At 38.1% G+C, this 25,124-nt stretch overlaps 1 protein-coding gene across 1 annotated transcript in view; it reads right to left on the reverse strand.

Annotated features, from left to right (window-relative positions):
* Nucleotides 1-24,431, reverse strand: part of FHL5 (four and a half LIM domains 5) — a 37,130-nt gene extending 12,699 nt beyond the window's left edge. Inside the window, exons 1-2 of the mRNA XM_080938688.1 lie at nt 24,326-24,431; nt 24,063-24,136 (exon numbers count right to left, since the gene is read on the reverse strand). Of these exons, the coding sequence (XP_080794814.1) occupies nt 24,063-24,101 (39 nt within the window). The 5' untranslated portion in view covers nt 24,102-24,136; nt 24,326-24,431. The remainder of the gene's footprint in view (nt 1-24,062; nt 24,137-24,325) is intronic.
* Between the last annotated feature and the right edge of the window lie 693 nt (nt 24,432-25,124).

Here is a 25,124-nt window from a genome sequence, read left to right on the forward strand (position 1 = left end):
AGCACTAATTCTCTTTGGAAAAATATAATTTGCTATTTCTGGATTTGTTAGAATGTGTTCTGATTCTCTCATCTAGATGTCTTTCATTTTAGAAAAACCAGTAGATCGGGTAATTCATCTGGCGCTGCTTTAAAATATTCGATGCTAATGCTTGTCTACTCCATGTAAAATGCTATTATTAAACCTCTTTTTCTGATTTCGCGGATGGAGTCTGTAGCAGTTTCTTGGCAAGTCTGCATTATTGTTCATTCCTGGTGCACTGATTTTGTTTATTGCTCTTCACAACAAAGTAGAGGAAAGAATGAGGTTATGGAACACAGGGGTCTTTTCCCAGGAAAAATACAAACTCAAACTAGAAAGTTCCCAAAGGGATATGGCCAAAATTATCTGCAAGGAACATTGACTTCCCTATTTGATTAATTTCACAGAAATGTCCATTCCTAGTGAATACGAATCTATTCAAAGGAGCCTGAAAACAGCAGGAAACAGATGTATTCCCTTGAAACATTAAAACTATTTCAAATTACATTTACATCAATCCATAGGATACCATTAACTTCTTTCACTGAATATGGAAATATCATTTTTGTTATGAATATGTATTTAGTTTAAAATGAAAGAAGCATGGGTTTCCTCCTGGGTTGGGAACACTCAAAAAAACTTCCATTTTTCAAGATTTTGGTGTACTGATAAAATAAAGACAAAATTGTCCAAAAGTCATGCTACTCCAATAGTTTATTTAAATCAATAATTTACATTCAACACTCTAAATATAAGGAGAGGAACTCACCATCCTCCCTTCCCAACTACACGGCAGCCTTGTTCTACAGAAAAATTTGCAAATAAGCTGGATCATGTTTCCTTACTTTTTAAAAGACTAAGAACGGGCTACTTAATTCTCATTTTCATACTCAAAAACAGAGAGTTGGGTAGGTTAAAGACAAAGTTGGTTCAGTGTTTGAAAACTCTTATGAGCTTTGCATGTATAGCATTATACTCAATATTAACTCAGTGGTAGCTGTCTTCCTTGCCTTAACTGAGACATAGTTTCCTCAGCTAATTCAGGGAACCGTGACTTCAATCTGAAGTAAGCAAGCAAACCCAATGTTTACTTTTGTCTTCGCAAAAAAAAAAAATGCAGGACTTCATTTTATGATGGCCACTAGTTAACTATGGACGCATAAATACATTCAAATATTTTACTAAAAGTAAAAGGTCAATGTTTATATCTCTATATCTATCTATCTATCTATCTATCTATCTATCTCTATCCATCCATCCATCCATCTATCTATCTATCTATCTATCTATCTATCTATCTATCTATCTATCTATCTATCTAATACACAATTCTTTGGGAGTCAATAGAAAGACCAGTGGGAAAAAAACTTGGAAGATATTATGAGGGTTCGGGATCAGGTGTGGGGTGAGATAGGAGAAAGGGTGAGACAGGAGAATGAATAGAAATCTGTAGCTGCAGGTGTGGGGAGTGGTAGAGGGCATCTCCAGTATATACCAGAGACCTGGGATGGGGAAGGCTCCCAGGAGTCTGTAGGAATGACTTTAACTGAAACTCATAGCAGTGGTGATATGGAACCTGAAGAGGTCATCTCCTGGTACCAGGCAGAACCCCCATTGGAGGGATAAGAACACAGAGATGGAGTAGAGACAGATGAAATGCCCAAGCAATAACCGGCCCAACTTGAGAACCATTCCACGGGCAAACACCAACCCCTGACACTATTAGTGATTCTCTCTTATGCTTGTAGACAGGATCCTAGTGTAACTGTCCTCTGAGAGGCTCCACCTGGAAGCTGACTGAAACAGAGGCAGAGACCACAGCCAAACATTGGCTAGAGCTCAGGGACTCTTATGTAAGAGTTGGGGAAGGATTGAGGACCCTGAAAAAGATAGGAAGTCCAACAGAGTCAACTAATTTAGACTCTTGCGGGCTCTCAGAGACTGAACCACCAACTAAAGAGCATACACGGGCTGGCTCTAGCCTTTTCCCTCAACCCCACACGTATATAGCAAATGTGCAGGTTGGTCTTCATGTGGGTCTTCCGACAACTGGAGTAGGGGCTGTCCCTAAAACTGTTGCCTGTCTGTGGAATATGTTCCCCTAACTGGGCTGCCTGTCTGACATCAGTGGGAGAAGATGCACTTAGCTGTGCAGACTCACTGTGCCAGTGTGGAGGTATCGGGGGAGCAAAGGAGGTGTGAGGGGAAGACTGGGGGAGGGCAGTGATTGGAACATAGAGTGAATGAATGAATGAATGAATGAATGAATGAATGCTTAACAAAATACAGGAAGGAAGAACAGATGAACAAGCAAACAAGAAAGTAAGCAAGCAATCATTTTCAGTTTACAAGGAAGGAGAAAAGACATGTAAGAAGTTGCTTCAGGAACTGAGAACAGATTCTTACTGGGGTTGATGAGTCATACAGGAAGACCTTGAAGTTATAGCACTTTGAACCTCTGACTAAATGCAGTGAGATGGAGAGATTAGACCAAAATAAATAAAATAAGTAAGTAAGTAAGTAAGTAAGTAAGTAAGTAAATAAATAAATAAATAAATAAATAAATAAAGGTCTGTTTCAGTGTGTGTGTGTGTGTGTGTGTGTGTGTGTGTGTGTGTGTGTGTGTGAGCATCATTTTGTATTTTTCTTTCTTGTGTTTGGAATCAACATTTTTTTTTTTTAAATCATAGAAGAACTGCATTGCCCTATGGGTAAAGCTGTGGGCTAGAGGATAGGCGTCACCCTTTCCTGCTGCTAACTTGTCAAAGACAGCAGGAAAGTTTGTTTTTTGAAGGTTTAAAATCCTTGAGCAAACATGCTGTCTCATTATGAGCCTTAAGAACTATTAGTATTAGTAATGTGTCCCTCATGGGGTAAGTCAACACATGTAGGTATGCATGCCTAGTCATTCACATGTGCGATACAAGAGAGACATTGTGTCAAGCTTTCAAATTCATCCCACAGTTGATATAAATTTAAGCTCATATTTTTATCCATCTGCACTATACAGGTTTAGAAGTGAAATGATGTATCACCCAGCACAGGAAGATAAATTTCTTTCCTTCCTTCCTTCCTTCCTTCCTTCCTTCCTTCCTTCCTTCCTTTCTTTCTTTCTTTCTTTCCTGTCTGTCTTTCTTTCCTTCCTTCCTTCTTTTATCTATCTTTCTTTCAAAATTACATATATTTTATTTATATTTAAAATGTTATCCACTTTCCTGATTTCCCCTCCATAAACACCCTGTCCCACCCCCTTCCCCTGCTTCTATGAGGGTGCCCCCTCATCCCCTCCAACCTGCCACCCTGACTTTCCCTTATACTGAGGCATCGAGTCTTGGCAGGACCAAGGGCTTCTCTTCCTATTGATGCCCAACAAGGCCATCCTCTGCTACATGTGCAGCTGGAGCCATGGGTCTGTCCATGTGTACTCTTTGGATAGTGGTTTAGTGCCTGGGAGCTCTAGTTGGTAGGTATTTTTTTAATTGGATATTCTTTGTATTTACATTTCAAATGTTATCCCTTTTTCCCCCACTTCCATCCCTCCTCTCCCTCCCCTTGCATCCATGAAGATGTTCCCTTTCCCAATCACCCTCTCTACTTCAGTGCCTTGCCATTCCCCTACACTGGGAGAACAAGCCTTCACTTGGCCAAAGGCCTTTCTTCCTATTGATGCCAGACAATGCCATCCTCTGCTACGTATGCAACTGGAGCCATGGGTCTCTCTCCATGTGTGCTCAATGGTTGGAAGCTCTGGAGGGTTTGGTTGGTAAGAATATTTCATCTGTCAAGTTATATTTTATGGTGAGGAGCTGATGAGGAGACCGAAGTTACGAGCAGCATATCTACTTATATTCTACTCTGCTGGGCAGAACCAAGAGGTTCACCACAGGGATACTTGACAGATCATGCCAAGCAAGGACAGTGAGAACTGGCTGCCATCCTTGAGGACCTTACTATGCTTCCAGGGCATTTACATGCCTTTCATTTATCTACAAATTCAATAACTATATAAAGTATATTTTATGTAAAAGAGCCAGCTAGAGGTTGTAAAGGCTATATAAAAACACACAAAACTTACAACATGTTGGCAGAGAGCATACACATAACTTACTAAGAGGCTTAGGGCATTTTGTAAACCTCCAAATAAGGTTAGAAAGTAGCTAAGTGAAACAACAAGTTACAGTAATTGAAGCAGCACTCTATGTTTGACAAATGTTCAATCCAAATCAGAATGTTTAGGGGTGGAGAGTAAAAAATAAATCTTTTTCATTTCTTGTATGATTTATGTTCAGCTGAAAATTACCTCCTCAAGAGAGGACACAGGAACTATTCTCAGCAACCTAAGATTCAGGAGCTCCTTGGAGAAGCTGAGCCTGCATAGGTGTAATGTGCATAATATAGATCGTCAACTTTGGCTCTGTTCTCTTTCTAGGCAGAAACATTTGTCAGCCACAGTGATCTCCTCAGTCTCCTATCAGTGAGCGAGTGTTCCGGAAACTCATTTAGCTCTGCTAACTAGAAATCCAGAAGGCAGATGTTTAGTGAAAAGAAGTGTCCCTAGTTTTTGTATAGCAATTTCCCTTGAGCTGCATCTTGGAAGAGATTCTCTGACCTGTAACAGGATACGCAATGTACTCTAGGGTTCCCGTATTCCTAAAATGTAGCCTATGCAGGGTGAGCTTCGGGAATGCAACTGTCTTGGATTCGTTCCCACACTCCTTTAAGGGACTCCAATACACTGGCTGGTTCAAGTTCGGTAGGTAGTATTGTTGCTTTTGTAGCTACCCTTCCTGGAGTGAACCTATTGATAGTGTCACATAACATGCTTTGAATGGTTTCCTACCATTTCAGGATGCCTACAGTTAGTTTCCCAGGTGCTATAACCAGATCAGTAGTGGAGTTAGAGGCAGAAATTGGAAAATGGGCAGGCTGACTTCTGAAGCAGGGCAGACAAAACATGAACTTGGCCGGAGGGTAATCAATACCACCCTTGGTATAACTAACATTATCAAGGGGGTATAGTGCCAATATGCATAAATTCCTTTTACCTTCACAAAGATCCACCAAAGCATAGAATTCGTTTTCTCATTTGGCAGGTAAAGAAACTACTTTTTGAACCCAAGGTCATTATGATGATGAAATGCATGATCTAAGAACTCAATTCTGTACTTTAAAAAACCTGGAGTCTGGTATCTTAACCACATAAATATCTCTGTTCTTGAGTTTATGGGGTAGGGCATTTACTATGGGCTAACACAACTGGGAAGCACACTTATACATATGAGGCATTCATAGACAAGAACAAGAAATTTATGTCAAGTGGCTTGCAAACAGGAGATGATATTGTATTAGTGAACACATTTGGAAAGTTTAACTGAAGTAAATAGATTTGTTGCTTTAAGATTCAATTTATAGTTAGATTTTTTAAAATAGTAAGTAACAGGCTTCTAGGTGACATTTTTGAAAACCTAACAGTAGTGATAGGAATGATTAGAAGGTACTTTAAGAAAATCAACCAGAAGCTTCTATTCCCACTTGATTAATAAATACTGTCTTCATCTTTAAAAGTTGTTACTATCTTTGAGAGGAATATGAAAGAGATTCAATGCTGTCTTTTACATAAAAAAAGTTATTAATGGAAAAATTAGAATAAAACACAAATAAATTCACATTAAATCCTAACACATGCATATATTAAATTACATAGGCTTAGATATGATTTATACAATCATATCTGGCTACAGGCACAGATTTGTTCTGAGAAATGTGTCATTAATCAATTTCATTCTTGTAGTAATGGCTAGAGTTTGTTCATATAAAGTGTAGATAGTATATAGTGCATCACCCAAAAAATTGAAGTTAAAATAGTAAGAAATCAGTAAGTTAGGTAGAGAGACAATCTCAACAGAAACTTCCATCCCACAGAAACCTCACCTGTGGTGACACCTAAGCCAGCAATGGTCACCATGGCAACCAGTGAGGAGTAACTTCTGAGTTCATTAGGTTGTAGTTTAAAAGACTAAGGTTTTAGTTTCAAAGACTACTGGAATTAGGTATTGTCCATCACCTGGCTTGAACACAGGATAACTTATAAAATATCTATGCCATTCCATGCCTGAAAAATTTAAATGAGAGAATAAAAATGAAGGTCAAAGATTGGGAAAGAAAGGCATTGGCTAGCATTAAAAAACAAATTATTCATGTGAGAAAAATGTGATTTAAAGCCATTTTTAATCCAAATCTCATTGTCATTCTTTTACAAGAAAAACACAGCATATGAGTTGTACTTGTGGTTCTTAGTTCCGAGTCTTCAGATGTGAGGATATAACTTGGAGGAACTACAAACACCAAGAAGGTATAAAATGCATGCCAGTTGGGGAGCAAGAGTGCTTGGTAAGAGAATAGAAATTAGCAAAGAATGTCTGCAGTGTTTATTGCTATTCAGCTTCGCCAGGAAGTCACAGACTGTATCAAAGCAAAAGAGGAAAAAGAAGATCAAGAATAGAAAGGAAACAAATGCATTATATATATTTTTTGGTAATCTGATTGGGGAATTAGGCATATTATGCTTTTAGGTTATTAGAATGAACAAAATATGAACATGAAAATCTATCCAATTATCATCCAATGGCAATAATTGGACAGTAAAATTATGAGTGTGATTTTGACTCATCATACATGCTCCGCTACTTTGTCATAGGTCATCACATAGAAAGTTATAAAGGTTTTGATGGAACACGAAGAAAACCCAAGTGGAAGGATGTAAGATATTTATGGAGCTGAAGATTCGCTGTTCTGAATGTGCTGTTGTTTTTCTCTCTCTCTCTACTTGCTTTACAGATAAAACTAAAACACTGTTGGGCTATTTTTGGTGGAGTTTATGAGCTTGTTCTATAAACCACATAAGAATGGAAAGCCTGAGAATAATAAAATTACATTCAGTCAAGAACAAGATGGGAATGGTCCAAGAGTCAGATGTCAGGCCAAGCAGAGCTGCTGCAACACACAGTGTGGCAGAAACACTGTGTTAGCTACACAGATCCCTGGAACAGGAGGTCACTCAGGAATGTACCTACCCATATGGACATGTGATCTGAGAGACAATGTTGCATGTGCCAAGTTGAGAGGGTCTACTGTCCAAAATTAAGTGATGAGGGGAAAAAATGGTCCTTTCAGTAAAATATTCTGGGGCAAATGAATTTCCAAGTGAAAAAGCATGACATTAGGTAGGCACTATTTTTCTTCATGTGAAAACATCATTTCTGCTAGATTATAAGGTAGGTCAAGGCAGAAACTATGACAATACAGACAGTATGAGTGTGTCCATGTAAAAAAGTTCTCAAGACAGAAAAATACCATCCACATGGGATTCCATGCTAAGTTACACATAAGAACTTCTATTTGTCAAAGAAACTAAATTAGTGAAAATAGGCCACAGAGTCAAAGAAGGGTTCACACCCAGAACATGGGAGGATTCCAACAAATGCATAAGGAAGAAAAGGTAGGCAGCTTAAGAAAGACCCAAGAAAATGCACAAGAGGAGAAACAAGAAACGACTTGGAAATGTTCTCAGTCTAATCCATAGTTACTGAAAGAGTTCTGCATGTTCAACAATACCAATAAATAAATGAATGAATGAATGAATGAATAAATAAATAGATAAAAACACAATTATATATGTATGCTCAGAACAGCAGGCTAGTTATATAGCATGACACAGCCCATGTGTCCATGGGAGACAAAATAATAAATAAATAAATAAATAAATAAATAAATAAATAAGTATAATTATATATATAAATATATGCTTCTCTACCATATCATATGGTAATAAAAGGAGATAAGGCATATACATTCTTCCCAACACCAAACTTTACAACCTGTAAAATAGGCAATGGTGAAAGACTCCATAAAGGCTATATAAGTCACATAAATTCTAACCAGCGAAAGACAGTAATCAGAAAAATTTACACACACACAAACACCCCACACACATACACATATGTGCAAACACATATACATCACACATGTGTGTAATGTACAAATACACTCATACACATACAATAAGAAAGAAGGATTCTTTTTAAACTATGGTGGTGTTTATATCATCAGAGTTCAGTTTTAAAATAACTTTTGACTCTGAGTTTAGGAAGTTAGATAAAAGACTAAATATTCAATGAATTCTACTGTATACAGCTGATTTGTTATTCTTGTATTTTACACATATATTATTTTCCAATGTGCAACATGTTAGCTAATTCAGTTTTATACAAACTAAGGACTATTACAGGTATGCTTTCTTACTTTATCTTTTAAATCAGAGCTACCAGGTTTTCACGTAAGAGCTTTTACCGTTTGTTTTGTGATAAAGATTAAATAAATTTGACCCTATGGATTCCAACAATAGCTCTGTGCAGTTCTGTTTTTTTTTAAGGAAATTTATCTCATTGTGTTCTAGCCTGATGGAGTTTAAATATCATATATCCTCTAGTCTAAGTCCAATTAGAAGCTAACCTCATTGATTTGATCATAGCTTTGTTTTCACCAAGGAGGTAGTAATGCTGTTTAAAAATAAGCTCAGTGGTTACCTGCCTTATACAGAGAACATGTGGCCAACGGTATTTAAGATGGCTTTCTTCTCTAATGCATTATTTAGCTGCATAGATGCTCATAAGTTACTTTCACATAGATCAGCCATTTTCAAGCTGTGGATCATGACCCTCACATGGGTTGCATAGCAGCATATCAGAATTTACACTAAGATTCACTGACAGTAACAAAATTACAGTAATGAAGTACCAACAAATAACTTTATGGTTGGGGAGTCACTAGGACATCAAGAAACTATATTGAAGGGTGACTGAGAAACGGCTACAGATGCAAATACTTGTAGTCTTTAGACTCTGCTGGGGTTTCTGGCTGAATTTCATTGTTTTCAGACTACCTTCTGGGGATGATTCATTTGCCTTAGATGTGTTTAGGGATAAATGGGATTCAAAGAATAAGCATGAAGACATTAAAATGCTTGAGGATAGCAGTGAAAAAAATTGAAATCTGAAATGTGTCCGCTGCATGGATGAAACTTGGAGAAGCAGACTGAGTGGGGGATTCCTAATTTAAAATGCACGTCATTGGGTTTACTTTCTCACTTGGGGTCTTCATTTTGAAAAATTTCCGGAAGGTCAGACAGGCATAAATGTGCAGGCAGAAGCATTTGGAAACATCATTGGCCGAGGTATGATATGCACTATTCTTTGCAAAGGGTAGTGGATTAAATCTACAGTACATAATGGCCACCCTTTGCTTGCTGAGGCAGGTGTTCCATGTGCTCTAATCTCTTCTCTGCACCCTTACACATGTACTCAACTGAATTAAGCCACACAATCTACAGGCATGTTTTCTGTCTGCTGGTAAGAACAAAAGAGTTCAAGAATATGTTCCTTAGCAGTAAAGGGCCAGGTAGGCTTTATGAACTCAGTTTGATCCTGAACCCACATGAAGAAGAAACAGAAGTTGTCCTCTGACCTCCTCATGTGTTTTGTGGATTGACACTAGCCCTACATACCATACACACACAAACACACACACACACACACACACACACACACACACACACACGCTAAGAGTTTATGAAAGAACCAGAAAAACTACAAGTAGTATCATTTATACTTTTATGATTTTATACATTTTATACATTTAGGAGTTTTTCATGTTTTTCCCTGGTTCTAAAGATAGACAAACTTACATGTAGTTCCTTCCTTGCTTGTTTGTAACCAAAACATGGGAGAAATGCTGGCTTGGAACTTAGAAGCAGAAGATTCTCACATCACTTAAGTGCAAACCTTTAATTTGTTTTTACAAAATTCATTTGTCTTTTTTGGCCCCTATTTTCCTTAAGCACAAAATCAGAATTCTACTGGCTGCTTATAATTCTACCCAAGTATGCAAAAATGAAGAAGTCTTGGTAGCCTGTAGCTAGAAACTATGGTTCACATTTTGAAGGAGTAGCTATTTTTGCCCCCTCAAAATGCTATTGTAAAAAAAAAAAAAAACAACCAAACAATCTTAAAATAACCAAAGCCATAACTTTCAGACATCAATCAAAAATAACCTTAAACAAGCAACAGAGAATTGTGGTGGAATGTTTGATATTAATCTCTAGGGAAACTTTGCAAGCCTAGATTGTTGGAAGCTTGATGTTTTGTGTGGAGAGTTCAAACATGAATTCTCCTGAGAGCCAATGAAGTACTCTCCCATGAAATAGAGCAGCTCACAACTGCTCCATCTGTTAATTTATTCTGTGGAGATGAGCAAAGAAAAAAAAAAGTACTTTTTATGGTTTCATGGAGAGATTACATTTAGAACTGTTCGGTGATAGTAGCCATTAACTGAAACAGAGTTAAAATATCATTCTCTTGAATCTCTGAATGTAACATTTTATCAGTCATTTTATTATTTCAGAAGTAAACTCATAGGCTTCATAATGCACTTGATTTTTAATCCACTAATATGTAAGTAACTTTCCCTTCTATCTTTCTTTCTTTCTTTCCTTCCTTCCTTCCTTCCTTCCTTCCTTCCTTCTTTCTTTCTTTCTTTCTTTCTTTCTTTCTTTCTTTCTTCCTTCCTTCCTTCCTTCCTTCCTTCCTTCCTTCCTTCATTACTCTCTCTCTCCTCTCTCTCTTCTCTTTCTTACTCACTTTACATCCTGCTCTTTGGACCTTCCCAGTCACCTCCTTCCACAATTCTTCTCCCCTTCCTCTTCTCCACTGAGCAGGTGGATGCCCTCCCCAGGTGTCCCCCTACCTTGGCACCTTAAGTTTCTGGAGGGCTGATGCATCCTGTCCATCTGAGTCCAGACAAGGCATCCCAGCTAGAACATATCCCACACAGAGACAACAGCGTTTGGGATAGCCTCTGCTCCAGTTGTTCAGGTCCCACATGAAGACCAAGCTGCACATATGCCACATATGTGCAGCCAGCCCATGGTTGGTGGTTCACTCTCTGAGAGCCCCAAGGACAGAAGTTAGTTGATACTGTTGGTCTTCCTGTGAAGTTCGGTGGGGTCTCAATCCTTCCTCCTATTCTTTTATACAAGTCCTCAAGCTCCTTTGCTAGTAAGGTAATTGGATCCTAACATCCTAACCACATCTCTTTACTTTAGTCTATCATTACAAATGGAACAATGAACATTTCTGAAGATGTGATTTGAACCTGTCCTACTTTGTGTGTTCTTGCTTAGTCATTCTGGAAAAGATGTTTTAGAAAATCAAATCCAACTCCTGGGTTGTTTTAATCTCTTTGAGGCCTTTTCAGGAATCTTTGGATCAGGCCTTGTTGAAGACAAGCTTAGAGACATGACTCATCCAATAGTACCACTTAGGATCAGTGTATATTGGGGGGCAAAGCAACCCTGTTTCCTAGTGATAAAATCTATCAGAATAAATATAATACACACTGGCAAGTGATCCCTAGCTTTGTATATCCTCAGGTAGTCAGCAACTAATATGTGAAGTTTTACAGAGCTATTAATCATATCAGATTTTTAATTTTTGTTTTTGGTCATCCTTTCTATCTAGAAATTGCTCCATTATATTCATAACCACTGCCAGCTAATGGCTGATGTGAATGGTGCTAGACAGTCATGCCCACCCAACTTGTTCCTGATGCTTCCCTTGCTCCTAATGACAAATGCAAGATGGCCAACAAAAAGTGTATGCACTCACTGATAAGTGAATATTAGCTCAAAGGCTCAGAATACTGAAGATATAATTTACAAACCATTTGAAGGTCAAGAAGAAGGAAGACCAAAATGTAGATGCTTCAGTCCTTCTTATAAGGGGTAACAAAATACTCATGGGAGGAAATTTAGAAACAAAGAGTGGAGCAGAGACTGAAGGAAAAACCATCCAGATTCTGCCCCACCTGGGAATACACCCCATATGCAGCCACCAAACCCAGTCACTATTGCTGATGCCAAGATGTGATTACTGTCAGGAGCATGATACATGATGTCTCCTGAGAGACTCTGCCAGAGCCTTACTAATACAGATTAAAATATTTGCAGATAACCATTGGACTGAGCATGGGGATCCCAATGGAGGAGTTAGAGAAAGGACTAAAGGAGATGAAAGGGTTTGCAACACCATAGGAAGAACAACAATATCAACCAAGTAGAACTCCCAGTAACTAAACCACCAACCAAAGAGTACACATGGAGGAACCCATGGCTCCAGCTGCATATGTAGCAGAGAATGGCATTATCTGGCATCAATAGGAGAAGAAGCTCTTGGTCCTGTGAATGCTTGTTTCCCCAATGTAGGGGAATGACAGGGTGGTGAGGTGGGAGTTGGTGGGTGGGAGGGGGAGCATCTTTATAAAAGCAGGGAGAGAGGGGGGAATCATAGGGAGGAACAGAGAAAAGGCTTTTAACATTTGAAATGTAAAAACATAAAATATCCAATAAAAAGTGTCATCTGCCATTGTAGAAATTTAGACCAGTGAGGACAAAGCAAGCCTGTTAGCAGGGCTACGTCTGTACCGCATGCTAAGTATCTTTTATCAAGACTGACATTTGGGTAGCTGCCTTGGGCTGTGGAAGCAGAATCAGAAGAGAAGCTGTGGCCTTTCCATGAACTTTCTGTCAGTGATCTCAGGGTTAGAAGCCATAAGGGGGTGAGGAGCTGAGCACCAAATAATCAAGGTAGTCAGTTTATTTTCTCTATATTTTAACGTAACTTCACTACTAATGAGCAAAGTCAATTCTTTTTCCATTAGTCACCATAAAAATATGACAAATATACCCATTAAAGCAGTTGCTCCAGAGCAGGGCCAATTAATAATTTCTATTCTAGGAAACTGGAACATTGCTTGGGGCTCCAATCACTATGCTGTAGTTGCTCAGTCCAAACATGGTATAATCTTTAAAAAGCATGGAAAAAAATCATACTATAGCACACCCAACCAAAATTATCCCTTATGATTTTTAAAATAATTATGCCTTTAAGTTATAATTTCTACTTCTGCTTCATATGGGTAGTATTGGAAATTGTTTAATAAAATGAATAAAATGAAGAATATGTTTAGTGTATCATAATTCGTAATGATAATTTATATATTCTTTGTTTAATAGTTCCCACATTCTTTCAAATATCTATAATTTACCTAAATCATAGCTCTAGAATAAAAAAGGGAAGAGCTTTTAGCCATTCAACAAAAAGTAATAAATAAGTTTTTACAACTAATCACATATTATTCTCTGATCTTGTAGCAAACTAGTCAAACAATATGTTTACTTTTTACATTTCCTCACATTGACATGAACCCCTTGGTTTATGATATTCCTAGTTTATGATCTTAAAATTCATTAAACACAGGAATGAAAGAGATTATTTCTTGTCCTTTTAAGAAAAACCTTTAACATTTTCAATTAAACGACTTATGAGAGCACATTTAGAAATTATGTAATTTGCAATCCGTTTAATTAAAGTGATTTATGATTCTCTTAGAAAGGTTAAACTTATACCTTGAATTGCACACATTTCACCCTAAGCTCAGTATGACAAATTACATCTTCTTGATGCTAGTCCTCAGGCTGGAATCCAGTATCACCTCCCTTCTAATAGGTAATTAAAAATGCCTCAGATGACACAGCAGTTGGTGAAGGATTCCTATTGCAGAATATTTGATCACATTGTGAACCCCGAGACTGTTTTATTTACTGAAAGCCCTGTTTCTAGTTTTAGTGTGGCTTAGTACTTCTCACAAGTTTGTCATCCCTCTGGTTGGAATACAGATATGCCCTTAGTACACACCTTAATCCAAAACAATAAAGTTAATGCTGAGTTGTAGAAGGAGGCACTCGTATTTGTATGTGGCATCTAATTCAGTGGCAGACAGATGAATCAGAGAAAGATTTGACACAATAGGTTATGTCCAACTCTCACAAGAAGAGAAAGAAAAGGGAGGCTACCTTAGAGAGAACAGTGCAGAGGAAGAAGGCATCTTTACTGGGACAGCAATAGAAAGACAGGTTATAGAGAGTAAGAACAAGCTAGACACAGGTGAAGACAGAAAGAGAAGGAACCAGAGATTAGATCATACTGCCAGATTTAGTCTGAGGCCAAGCAGAACAATTCAGGAGAAGCCAGATTGAATCAGCCAGTTTGGAAAACATTTTTGAGCCAGAACAGCTGAGTTGAACCAGCCAGCCAGAGATCAGAAAGAACTAGGAAGAGTGAGCTTATTCACCAGCAAGTCTCAGAGGCTGCAAACTACCTAGGCCTAGATTAGACTGTATGTGTTAGGGCCTAGGTAAAGTGTTAAGGCCCAGGTAACTGTTACCTGGGTAACCTGCCATCATAAGGAAATTTCTCCATATGTTCTGTTGGGTAGAAACTTTCTAATGCCAAGATCGAGTACATATTCTGTGCCCTTGGGAACAAATCACAATAGAAGTCAGCAGAATTTTGTATACTTACCTACAACAAACTTGGACATGAACCAACCACCCAGAAGTACTTTCTGCACCTATGTATAAGCTTTTATGGAATTTGCCTTCATAAGCTTCCCATGAAATAAATGCCACACCAGAGAGACACTTGCACCAATTTAAGAAACTATTTGGAATAAGACTTCCATTTTGAGTAGTGGCCTTGGAAAGCTGAAGTTCTCAATGCCTCCCTGGGAACTGACATCGGACTTGGCAGAAAGAGACATGAGCCTGGGTAACTGACATCCTGGTTGGCAAGTTAAGACATGAACATTGGAAATTACTCAAACTCTACCCTGGTTTCCGGTCAACCAAGATTTTACTTAAAAACACAAGAGGCATTGTGATGATAATGCCGGAAGACATGCTTTACTTTTCTCAGGAGGGTCTTTCACAGCCTTGGAATTTTGTGTCACATGCAGGAACTGCGGGTCTCAAATTCTTAGATGTCAACATGTATCTGCGTGCAGTCTTGGTGTTGAGCATGAAATGTAAAAACTCAGTTAACTTTAACATTGTCATGTTACACATAGGGACTAAGCTACAAAGAAGGCATCTACCATACCTTCAGTCTTCTTTCCAGTGGAGTCTGGGAAATTTGAGTGCACCTTTAAATCAGATTTTGCGAATGTTTAATACAACAGCTTTACACTGTTAACCAAATTTACTTGAATGAGCTTTGCTTTTCCTTGCAAAATGTCCATGTATGATCTTTCAAAGTCCAAGCTTAGTTAACTAGGGGGCTAAGGATGAGTCGTTTCCTTTCAGATCAGCTCAAATTAAATGCTACTGACTTATACTTGTTACTGTTGTAGTCTTTTCACACAAATTGGTACTCTGCTTCATCTGTGTGAGCTCATTTCCTCTGCAACATAGCAGTTATACAGCTAATTAATCGTTCATGCAATACCATCTAAAAAAGTTAAACCCTCAGGATAGAAAGGAAGAGAAAGAGAAAAGGAAGGAAAAGGGCAAGTAGGGAAGGGAGTGCTGAGTCTTAGGAGATTCCTTGGATGGCTGGCAAGCCTGAGACAGTTGTCTCTTAGAGCTCATTTTATTTTCTCTTAGAGCATACTTGGGAACTCCCTTTCCCAGATCCTGTCTGGGAGCTGAGGCTGGGAACTGGGGATGTTTGAATTCCTTAGTTTGTTCTGTTTTGTTTTTCTCATCTAACAAATGGGAAAATTGGGTTTAGAAGAAAACACTCCCCCCCCCCTCTCTCTCTTTCTCTCTCTCTCTCTGTCTCTCTCTCTCTCTGTCTCTCTCTCTCTCTGTCTGTCTCTCTCTCTCTCTCTCTCTCTCTCTCTCTCTCTCTCTCATTTTTTTTTTTTTAAGATAACAGTAGTTAGCAAAAATGCTTCAGTATAGTTTAGGTTCCTGGCACTTAGATAATTTACTTTGTGTTGTTTTTCTACAAGGTAAAAAGCTTTTTCTTTTTTTTTTTTTTAATGATGGCTTTCGTTTCAGATGTGGTTTATGAAAATAGAAAAAAAATAAGCTGCTATTTGCAATCCCTCTCCAGGTTTTAATTACCATCAGGTAACAGCATCATAAATGCAGCGGTTTGTCCCACAGCAGAAGCCAACCCACTGGCAGCTGTACAAAGTGAAATAAATATCTACCAAAGAAAATACAGTCTCACCCACCATCCAGTGCAAGCCGGTGTTTGTTTGTGTTTATTATGAAAATTATTGGATTAGTATGGCTATTGGAAAGAAGACACAAAAAGTGGGTTTTGCTTTTATTTCTGTCTCATCAGACAAAATAATGTGGTATGTAGTCTATTTCCCACCAGAAAGTGGTTAAGAATAGTAACACCATAGCCCGAAAGTACAGTGGCGATAACCCCAATCAGTAGCTGTAAACTCTTTTCTTTTTTTTTTTATTGGAGAATTTTATTTTAAAAAACAAAGATAAATGTACAAATTTTAAGCATTTTTGCATAAAAGTATACGAATACATTTTTGTCATTGCTTGTCTTGTTTTTTTTTTTTTTTTTAAGGTTTGATAGTGTGCATTAAGATCTTACTAGTTACAGTGAGCATAAAGTACATGTAAAACAGGATGTAACCTGGAATTAGTCAAAGTTTTCTTGGTGTGTAAGGAGTAAGCATAATGTTTCTTTTCTTTTCTTTTTTTTCTCTTTTCTTGAACTTCACACAGTCTGTGAGTTGTTTCTGGGGTGTTCAGAGCTTTCTGGGGTTAGTATCCAATTATCAGTGACTGCATATTATGTCTGTTCTTTTGTGACTGGGTTATCTCACTCAGGATGATATTCTCTAGATGCATCCATTTTCTTAAGAATTTCATAGAGTCATTGTTTCTGATAGCTGAGTAGTACTCCATTGTGTAAATGTACCACAATTTTTGTATCCATTCATCTACTGAAGGATATCTGGGTTCTTTCCAGCTTCTGGCTTTTATAAATAGAGCTGCTATGAACATTGTGGTGCATGTATCTTTGTTGTATGTTGGAGTGTCTCTGGGGTAAATGCCCAGAAGTGGAATAACTGGGTCTTCAGGTAGTACTATGTCCAATTTTCTGAGGTATCGCCAGACTGATTTCCAGAGTGGTTGTACCAGTTTACAACCGCACCAGCAGTGGAGAAGTGTTTCTCTTTCTCCACATTCTCACTAGCATCTGTTGTCATTTGAATTTTGGATCTTGGCCAATCTGACTGGTGTGAGGTGGAATCTCATGGTTGTTTTGATTTGCATTTCCTTGATGGCTAATGATGTCGAGCACTTCCTTAGATGCTTCTCAGCCATTCAATTTTCCTCAATTGAGAACCTTTTCTTTAGCTCTGTACCCCATTAATAGGGTTGTGTAAATTCTTTTCTTGATAGTTTAAAATTTGTTGGTCATAATGATAATGCTAAGTGAAGAACAATGTTTAACCTGCTGTTTAAATTTTCATTTGTTCTAACTCTCAAAGATTAGGCAAATTGATCCTCAACATTGGTCATGGTCTTTGTCATAGCAATAGAAACCAAACCAGGACAGAGACATAACGTCTTTACTCCATTCTTCTTCTAGACTAGACTCTGGGTCATGGCTTCCAGAACGTTAGCACCCGTACCTCTCATCTTCTCTAGCTAACAGTTGTTCACAAAAATGCAGAGCAAAACCTGTTTTCACCCAGGTTCCTAACATGGGGAACACTCATCCAATGGTGGTGAGGGTGCAAACTCTACAGTCACTATCAAAGTCAGTGAGGTGGTGGTTCTTCAGGAAGATGGGAATCAATCTGCCTCAACATCCAGTTATACTATTCTTGGGCTTAATGACAAACTAAGGTCAAGCACAGCCCATCATTGATGTATAATTCTGAGTCCCCTGTAATATCTGTAGATGCAATGGAGTGTGGAAATAAAGGAAAACAGCTTCTTAAAAATGCTCTATTTATAATAGCCAGAAGCTGGAAGGAACCCAGATGTCCTTCAGAAGACGAATGGATACAAAAATGGTGGTACATATACACAATGGAATACTACTCAGCCACCAGAAACAATGACTTAACCAAATTCTTAAGAAAATGGCTGCATCTAGAGAAGATCATCCTGAGTGAGATAACCCAGTCACAAAAGAACAGACATAATATGCAGTCACTGATAGTGGGATGCTAACTCCAGAGGCTTGCACTCCCCCAGAAACAACTCACAGACTGTATGAAGTCCAAGAAATAAAGAAAACAAAAACTATACATATATTCACAAGAGGACTTTGACTATTTCCATGTTGCGTTTTGTTTTGCATGTACTTTACACTTATTGCAACTAGTACGTTTTCAATGCATACTGTCAAGCCCTTGAAAAAAATCAAGTACTGACTAAAAAACATATTCACATGATTTTATGTAAAATTTATTTTAATGTCTGAAAAAGCAGTACTGACAAAAATGTATAATTTTAAGCAAAAAATGTTTAAAATCTTTAAAAAAATAATAAGCTGTTAGTCTTTTGTGTAGATGGAAATATCTCAAGAAACACTTCTTGTTATGATTAATAATTTGAGTCTTATTTGTAACAGATAAGAGACCAATGTATTTTCCATGTATTTTCATGTTTAAAAAAAATAAATCTTGTTTTGAAGACAAAAAAAAAAAAAAATGCTTTGAGCTGTGTACAGGGTGATTGTGGAAGTCACAAACATTATTAGAAAAGTACAGGTAAAATTTAGAGTTACGTTTTAAAAGCTGAATAGTAGAGAGAGTCTGAAAGAGTTTCTGAAGCTGAGGGTAGCAACAGTCATGATTTATAGGATGTTAATAGGATGGAGGAGTAGAGGTGTATTACAATGGAGCAGAGTCCTAGAGAGTGCTTATAGTAGTTTCCTTGTCCATGCCTGTAAAACGGATGGTCACAGGTAAAGCTGTTTCCACAGGCCTTAAAAGCTCAGCTTCACACAGCCACTACCATCTAGGCCACAATTTGCTTCTTGGGCAACTTTAGAGAGTATTGGAAAAGCAGGTCCATTACAGTAACTAAAATTCATATCTTGCTTGTTGTTTCAACAATTTTATGTGTGTCTATTTAAAACAGAACAAGACTGCAGTTTGAAAATTAAAGATTCTATAACAGAAGATTTATCCTTCCACATTCTTGTGTTTTGCACGAATTTCTCCCATTTGCAAATACTGGGAATAAAATTTTCTACTCTTAGTTTACTCATTCTAAATGTTCCAAGTTACCTCAAGTCTAGGTAAGGGAGAGGAGTGTTCCCACATGGAGCACTTCTCATCTACTCTCCTGAGGATTTGGGTGCCCTGATCTTGCTGTGCTCCCTTTCCTGCAAACAGCTCTCAGTATCTTCCCCGATTATGAAGGTCCTCTGCCTGAGTTTACCTTCTGGGAAAAGATGAGGTTCGTGGCAAGTGTGCATCCTTCTCTTTCCCACAAGTTGTGCTCTCAAGACAGCTTTAATTAACAATAATAAAGTTAATTAAATAATAAACTAATACATTGATCCATTAATTACAGTTGTATATAATTTTGATTGTTTCATAAGTTCTAAAAGGCAAACATATAAGTGAAAATTCCAAATCTACATATACAATATAAAACAAGTTACTTCATGTTTATGTAGCTTTGAATGTGTGTATTGAGAAAGAAGAATCAAGGGTGTAAGAGTATTAAAAATATTACATTCAAGCTTTTTTACACAAAATATTATGTGTGGAAACATGATCTATTCTTTTTTTATACTGGTTATTGTAAAATATCACAAGAATAACAAAGAAATTCCCTCCAAAATGAATTAATTTTTTGATAGGGTCACACTAAGAAGCCATGGCTGGCCTGGAACTCATTATGCAGACCAGAATGGCTTCAAATGCATAGAGATCCACCACCCTAAAAGATCGAATTAAACTATATATCCCAGTGAGTTTTCTTAGAATAATCATTAATTTGTATTTAAAGTATTCTTGAGGTTTAACTTAATTTTTCTTTAGGTATTACATTTGGGCATCTAGAGTATCTGATTTTTCATGTATAATATAATTCATGTCTATTTTGATGTCAAAATAAATAATGCCATGAATGAATGCTGAATATGCATTTTAATAGTCATATATACTAGACAAAGTACATTTCTGTATAGTATTCAAAAAGTTTCCTTATTTTATTTTAAAATACTTCAGCATTAGATAAAATCTACTTGCCATTTTTTTAATGAAAAAGTACATGTATGTGTATGCTCACAGAAACTTCTGAAACTCAGGCAGATAGAGTTTCTAGGTTGAGTCTCTAGAGCAGGTCTACAGCTTTAGCCAAATCTCAGCACCATCTGTTTGAATGTCTTGAATCTTAAACATACTATTAATATTTCTAAATGACAGAAATCACAGTGTAACATTTTGACATATATAAAGCTCAAATTCAATTTCCTAAATAAAGTTATATGAAAATACAGCTATACTCATGAACTTTATTATCACACTCTCCAGTTACAGTGGAAGGCAGCCATGCACGCATAACATAGCACACTGTATTGCAGTGTTGAGTTGCAGTGGGGAGAAGCCACACCCACACATAGCACACTGTATTGCAGTGTTGAGTTGCAGTGGGGAGAAGCCACACTCATACATAGCACACTGGCTGGCTGCAGTGGGGAGAAGCCACACCCACACATAGCACACTGGCTGGCTGCAGTGGGGAGAAGCCACACCCACACATAGCACACTGGCTGGCTGCAGTGGGGAGAAGCCACACCCACACATAGCACACTGGCTGGCTGCAGTGGGGAGAAGCCACACCCACACATAGCACACTGGCTGGCTGCAGTGGAATGCATCTATGTTCACACATAGCACTCTTGCTTGGCCTACATGGCAGCTGCATCACTAGGGTCAGTAGTTATAAGGCCCAAACTGTTTACTTGTGGCTCCTTCACGTGAAATATTTGTTGACCCATGGTGAATACTTTCAAAGTATATTTTGTGCTTTTAATTATAAACTATTTTAATCATAGTTGCTAAGATAAGCTTACATTTGACTAGGATTGTAAAGGGTTTTCTTTAAGATAACACTAGACATCATTGAATTGTGTTTAACAGCATGACTTTAAATGACATTAAATAGAATAGAATTAAATACCCATTACATCAATATTTTTAAAAAGTTAGATTAACACATGCTCTGATGTTAAACCTCTTAACTGAGGTCAGTTTTAAAAAAAAATTTTAATCTGCGCATAAGAAAAGTACTGGATAAAATTAGAGTACAGCTGGTCAACTTAGAAAGGTAAAGGTTAGAAGCTTCTGTCATAGTATAATTATAAAAATGTTCCTGGAATAAACAAGTATGTGTAGTATAACTGTAGAACTAGAAGTCACTTTAAAAACAGAATCTTAGAGTGCATAGCAGCTTAGTGTCACCTGCATTTACATTTTCCCAGATAACAGTTACATCACACATGTGGATGCTTCAGTTTTTCTTAGAAGGGGAAACAAAATACTCAGAGAAGGAAACACGGAAACAAAGTGCAAAGCAGAGACAGAAGGAAAGGCCATCGAGAGACCGTCCCACCTGGGGATCCATCCCATATGCAGCCACCACTATATCCATCTTTTATGCACCCGGTCACTATTGCTGATGCCAAGAAGTGCTTGCTGACAGGAACCTGGTATGACTATTTCTTTAAAGGTTTTGCCAGAGCCTAACAAATACAGAGGCAGATGCTCACAGCCAACCATTGGACTGAGCACGGTGTCCCCAGTGGAGGAATTAGAGAAAGGACTGATGGAGCTGAAGGGGTTTGCAACCCCATAGGAAGAACAACAATGTCAACCAACCAGAACCCCCTCCCCGAGCTCACAGGGACTAAACCACCAACCAAAGAGTACATACGGATGGACCCATGGCTCCAGCTGCATATATAGCAGGAGATGGCCTTGTTGGGCATCAATGGGAAAAGAGGCCTTTGATTCTGTGAAGGTTTGATGTCCCAATGTAGGGGAATGCCAGGTTGGGGAGGTGAGAGGGACTGGGTGGGTGGGGAGCACCCTCATAGAGGCAGTGGAAGGGGGCATAGGATAGGGAGATTTTGGAGGGGAAACTGGGAAAGGGGATGGCATTTGAAATGTAAATGAAAACAATATCCAGTAAAAACAATCAGAGAAAAGAAACATTAAGAGATCATTTCTCGTGAAGAGAATGTGCATATATTAGAAGCATTGTTAGTTCTGTACTGGCAGGAATTTAGCCAGAACTTATGATAGAAACCCACTGCCCAATCACCTGAATTGCATGTCAGTTATAGGTTTGCTCACTAACATTTTTTAAGAGTGCTAATACTTCTGACCAAAGTACTAAATTTTCTTTTTACAGAAAGGAATTTATGCCTACCTATAGTCTGTTCATTCATGTATTATCAACTCATCTACTCACCAACTAGATTTCACCAGTACAGCACTAGAGAAAAACTGGTTAAGGCATTCAGCATCTTTTTTTAATGTCTAGTGCTAATAACAACCAGAGATTCTCTGTTATTTGGGCCCATCCAGTGACGCCTATAGACTAATAGTGTTAGGGTCATCAGACTTGGAATGCAAAACTGTCATGGTGGGGGTTGGGTTCATGAGGCCTCAACAAGAATTTGATAGAGATGGGGGAAAGCCATTCACTCTGCTAGAGGCAGGGTGGACAGTTGAAGGGCTAATGTTAATAAGTGAAAGAAGATGAGAGGAAGAGAAGGAAAAAAAATTATTCTATCTTGTGTCTGTGTTGAGCCACGAGGTGACTCATGGTATCTTTGTGGAGGAGTGTGCCTGAGAGAAGAACTCTTTGAAGCAGAGTGATTATAAAGTTTGACAATGATGCCAGACAACCAAAGAGAGATGTGAAGCTGGGGCCAAAAAGGCAATGGATGGAAATAATATAAATTACTAGGGCATTTTGTTTTGGAAGGTGACTTAGGTATTGTCCAAGTTGGAATCTTTAGCTGCTTTGCCCTGGATGCCCCTCACCATTACATTCAATTTATTACTGTTATTCTGAGAAGAGTCTGTAGGTCACATATAAGCTCACTGTGGTCTGATTGAGAGGTGCATATACTCTTGAGCTGATAATTTTAAGAGGGTTCGAGGTATTTTGGGGGAAGCGTCCCTCATCCACTCCCTATCCTCTTTAAAGGTCCTTCCAGTGGTTACCCAAGAAGCAGACAGGAAGACGTTATTTATAAAACCAATGAAGTGCAAGCTTAGTTTAACTGATAACTGATTCTATACTTCGTGTATTGAAAACCATCAAAACAATCAGTGCTTCCATAAAATGCTCTATAAAAACCGTGGTAGGGATGAGAGGAAAGTTTATCATTAGACATAACTGTCATCCAGCTAAGGCCAACATGGGACATCTACAGACATAGAAGACAGACCTGAGTATACCTTTCCCATGATGCAATTTGTCTTGTGATTTCAGGCATTTATCTTATACACATTCTTAGAAATATTTTGTCTGTGATTTGTGCTAAGTTTGCTAGGATTTACACATGACAGTATTGTAAATCTGAAATAGTGGCCAAAACAACTTAATGCTTTTCTTTCATTATAGAATGATGAATTTTACATTTCATTGATGTTTTAAGCTCCCACATTTCTATACTCCAAACAAGACAGTATGCTGAGTTTGGCTTCTAATGGATGCCAGGTACCAAAGAGATCCAACTAAAAAGGGAGACAGATGAGCACTTCATGCCTAAGTAATGGAATCTTAGTGTCAAAGAGTAACACTTCAGATGCTGTACTGGTGTGGGTAGGAAGCAGCATTTTACTTCAGTCCTTGGAAACAGATTAGGAAATTGCTTTATGCCTGCTTTTAGAGAGTAGTAAGATTTTTCTAGAAATCAGGCTTCTGATTACCTACTTTACATAAAGGCCTTAACATGTGTCCTATACTTAAACACTTTAACTTGCTCTGTATAAGGAATTCGGTCACGAAGCATCCCACGATAACGTTATTCACACAAACAAATTAAGCAGAACAAGAACTCGGACTATTTCCTCTCCCCCCTTTATGACAGTAAGAATGTCCCTGTGTTAAGATGATTACAGACCCAGAGAGGCAATTTCAGCTGTCTGCCACGGCGCTGCATCCATGAGTTTCACCAAAATGAGGAATGTGTAAAACCTAGAAAGAAACAAAGAAGTACCAATCAGCTCTAATTGCCAAGACTCCATGGTTTGCACACATCTTCCAAGCAAAAGTTTATCTTGAGAATTTTCCGGGAAGTTTGTAAAATTCTCATTCTTAAATATTTTTTTAAAGCCAAAATGCCACATAACCAATCATAAAAGCAGCACTGGGGAGAAAACTCACTTTTTCTTCAGCTGCTTTTTCCTTTGACTTACACTCTGGGAGAATAGATGTGGATTTCCCTCTCAATCACAGACTCCAAAATGAACAGAATGCTCGTCAGCATTACATGAGGACTGCTCCCTACAGCCTTTCAATTTTGTAGGAAAAAAAAAAAAAACAAGTTCTTTCCTACAACTCTGTGACACGCACCCAAGACTCCTCCTAAGCCAAAAACCATCACTGGTCAATTCTACTTAAAACCACAAGGAAAACGTTCCCTTCAGAATATCCTTAAAGGGAAATTTGACTAGTGTTAGTATTTGAAGTATCTGGCAAAGCCACAAAGTTTAAAATATAGAACATTTATGCAGACACACACCCTTGAGAATTTCCACTGACTAAGTTCAATTAAGGACATGACTGTACACAAAATGTTCTCTGAAAGTATGTACTTTGTATTTTTCTTCATCAATCCATTTTTGGCTTTGTTCTCTGGTAGCTACAAAACTCCTCCTTTTGGTGGGAAACATCTGAAGGGCAGCTCTATTCTGGCGAACTGTCTGGGGGCAATGAGGAGAACTCTTACCTTTGGAGTTCTTTGTAGACCAGCAGATGAGATGTTCTTGGTTGCTGCTATCAGTTCTTTCTTGAGAAATTTGAGAACTCTTTGAGTGTTGGATTTGAATAAAGTAACTCAGGATAGTTAGCTGCTTTCTGTACTGCCAGTGTGGTCGGACTTCTGCCTGGGGCCCCAGGTGGTGGTACCGATTGTTATGTCATGATTCACATTGTGTGACTTCATGTAAGCTCAGCCTCAGCT

The sequence above is a fragment of the Micromys minutus genome, assembly GCF_963924665.1.
Source record: "Micromys minutus genome assembly, chromosome: 26".
Taxonomy (NCBI): domain Eukaryota; kingdom Metazoa; phylum Chordata; class Mammalia; order Rodentia; family Muridae; genus Micromys; species Micromys minutus.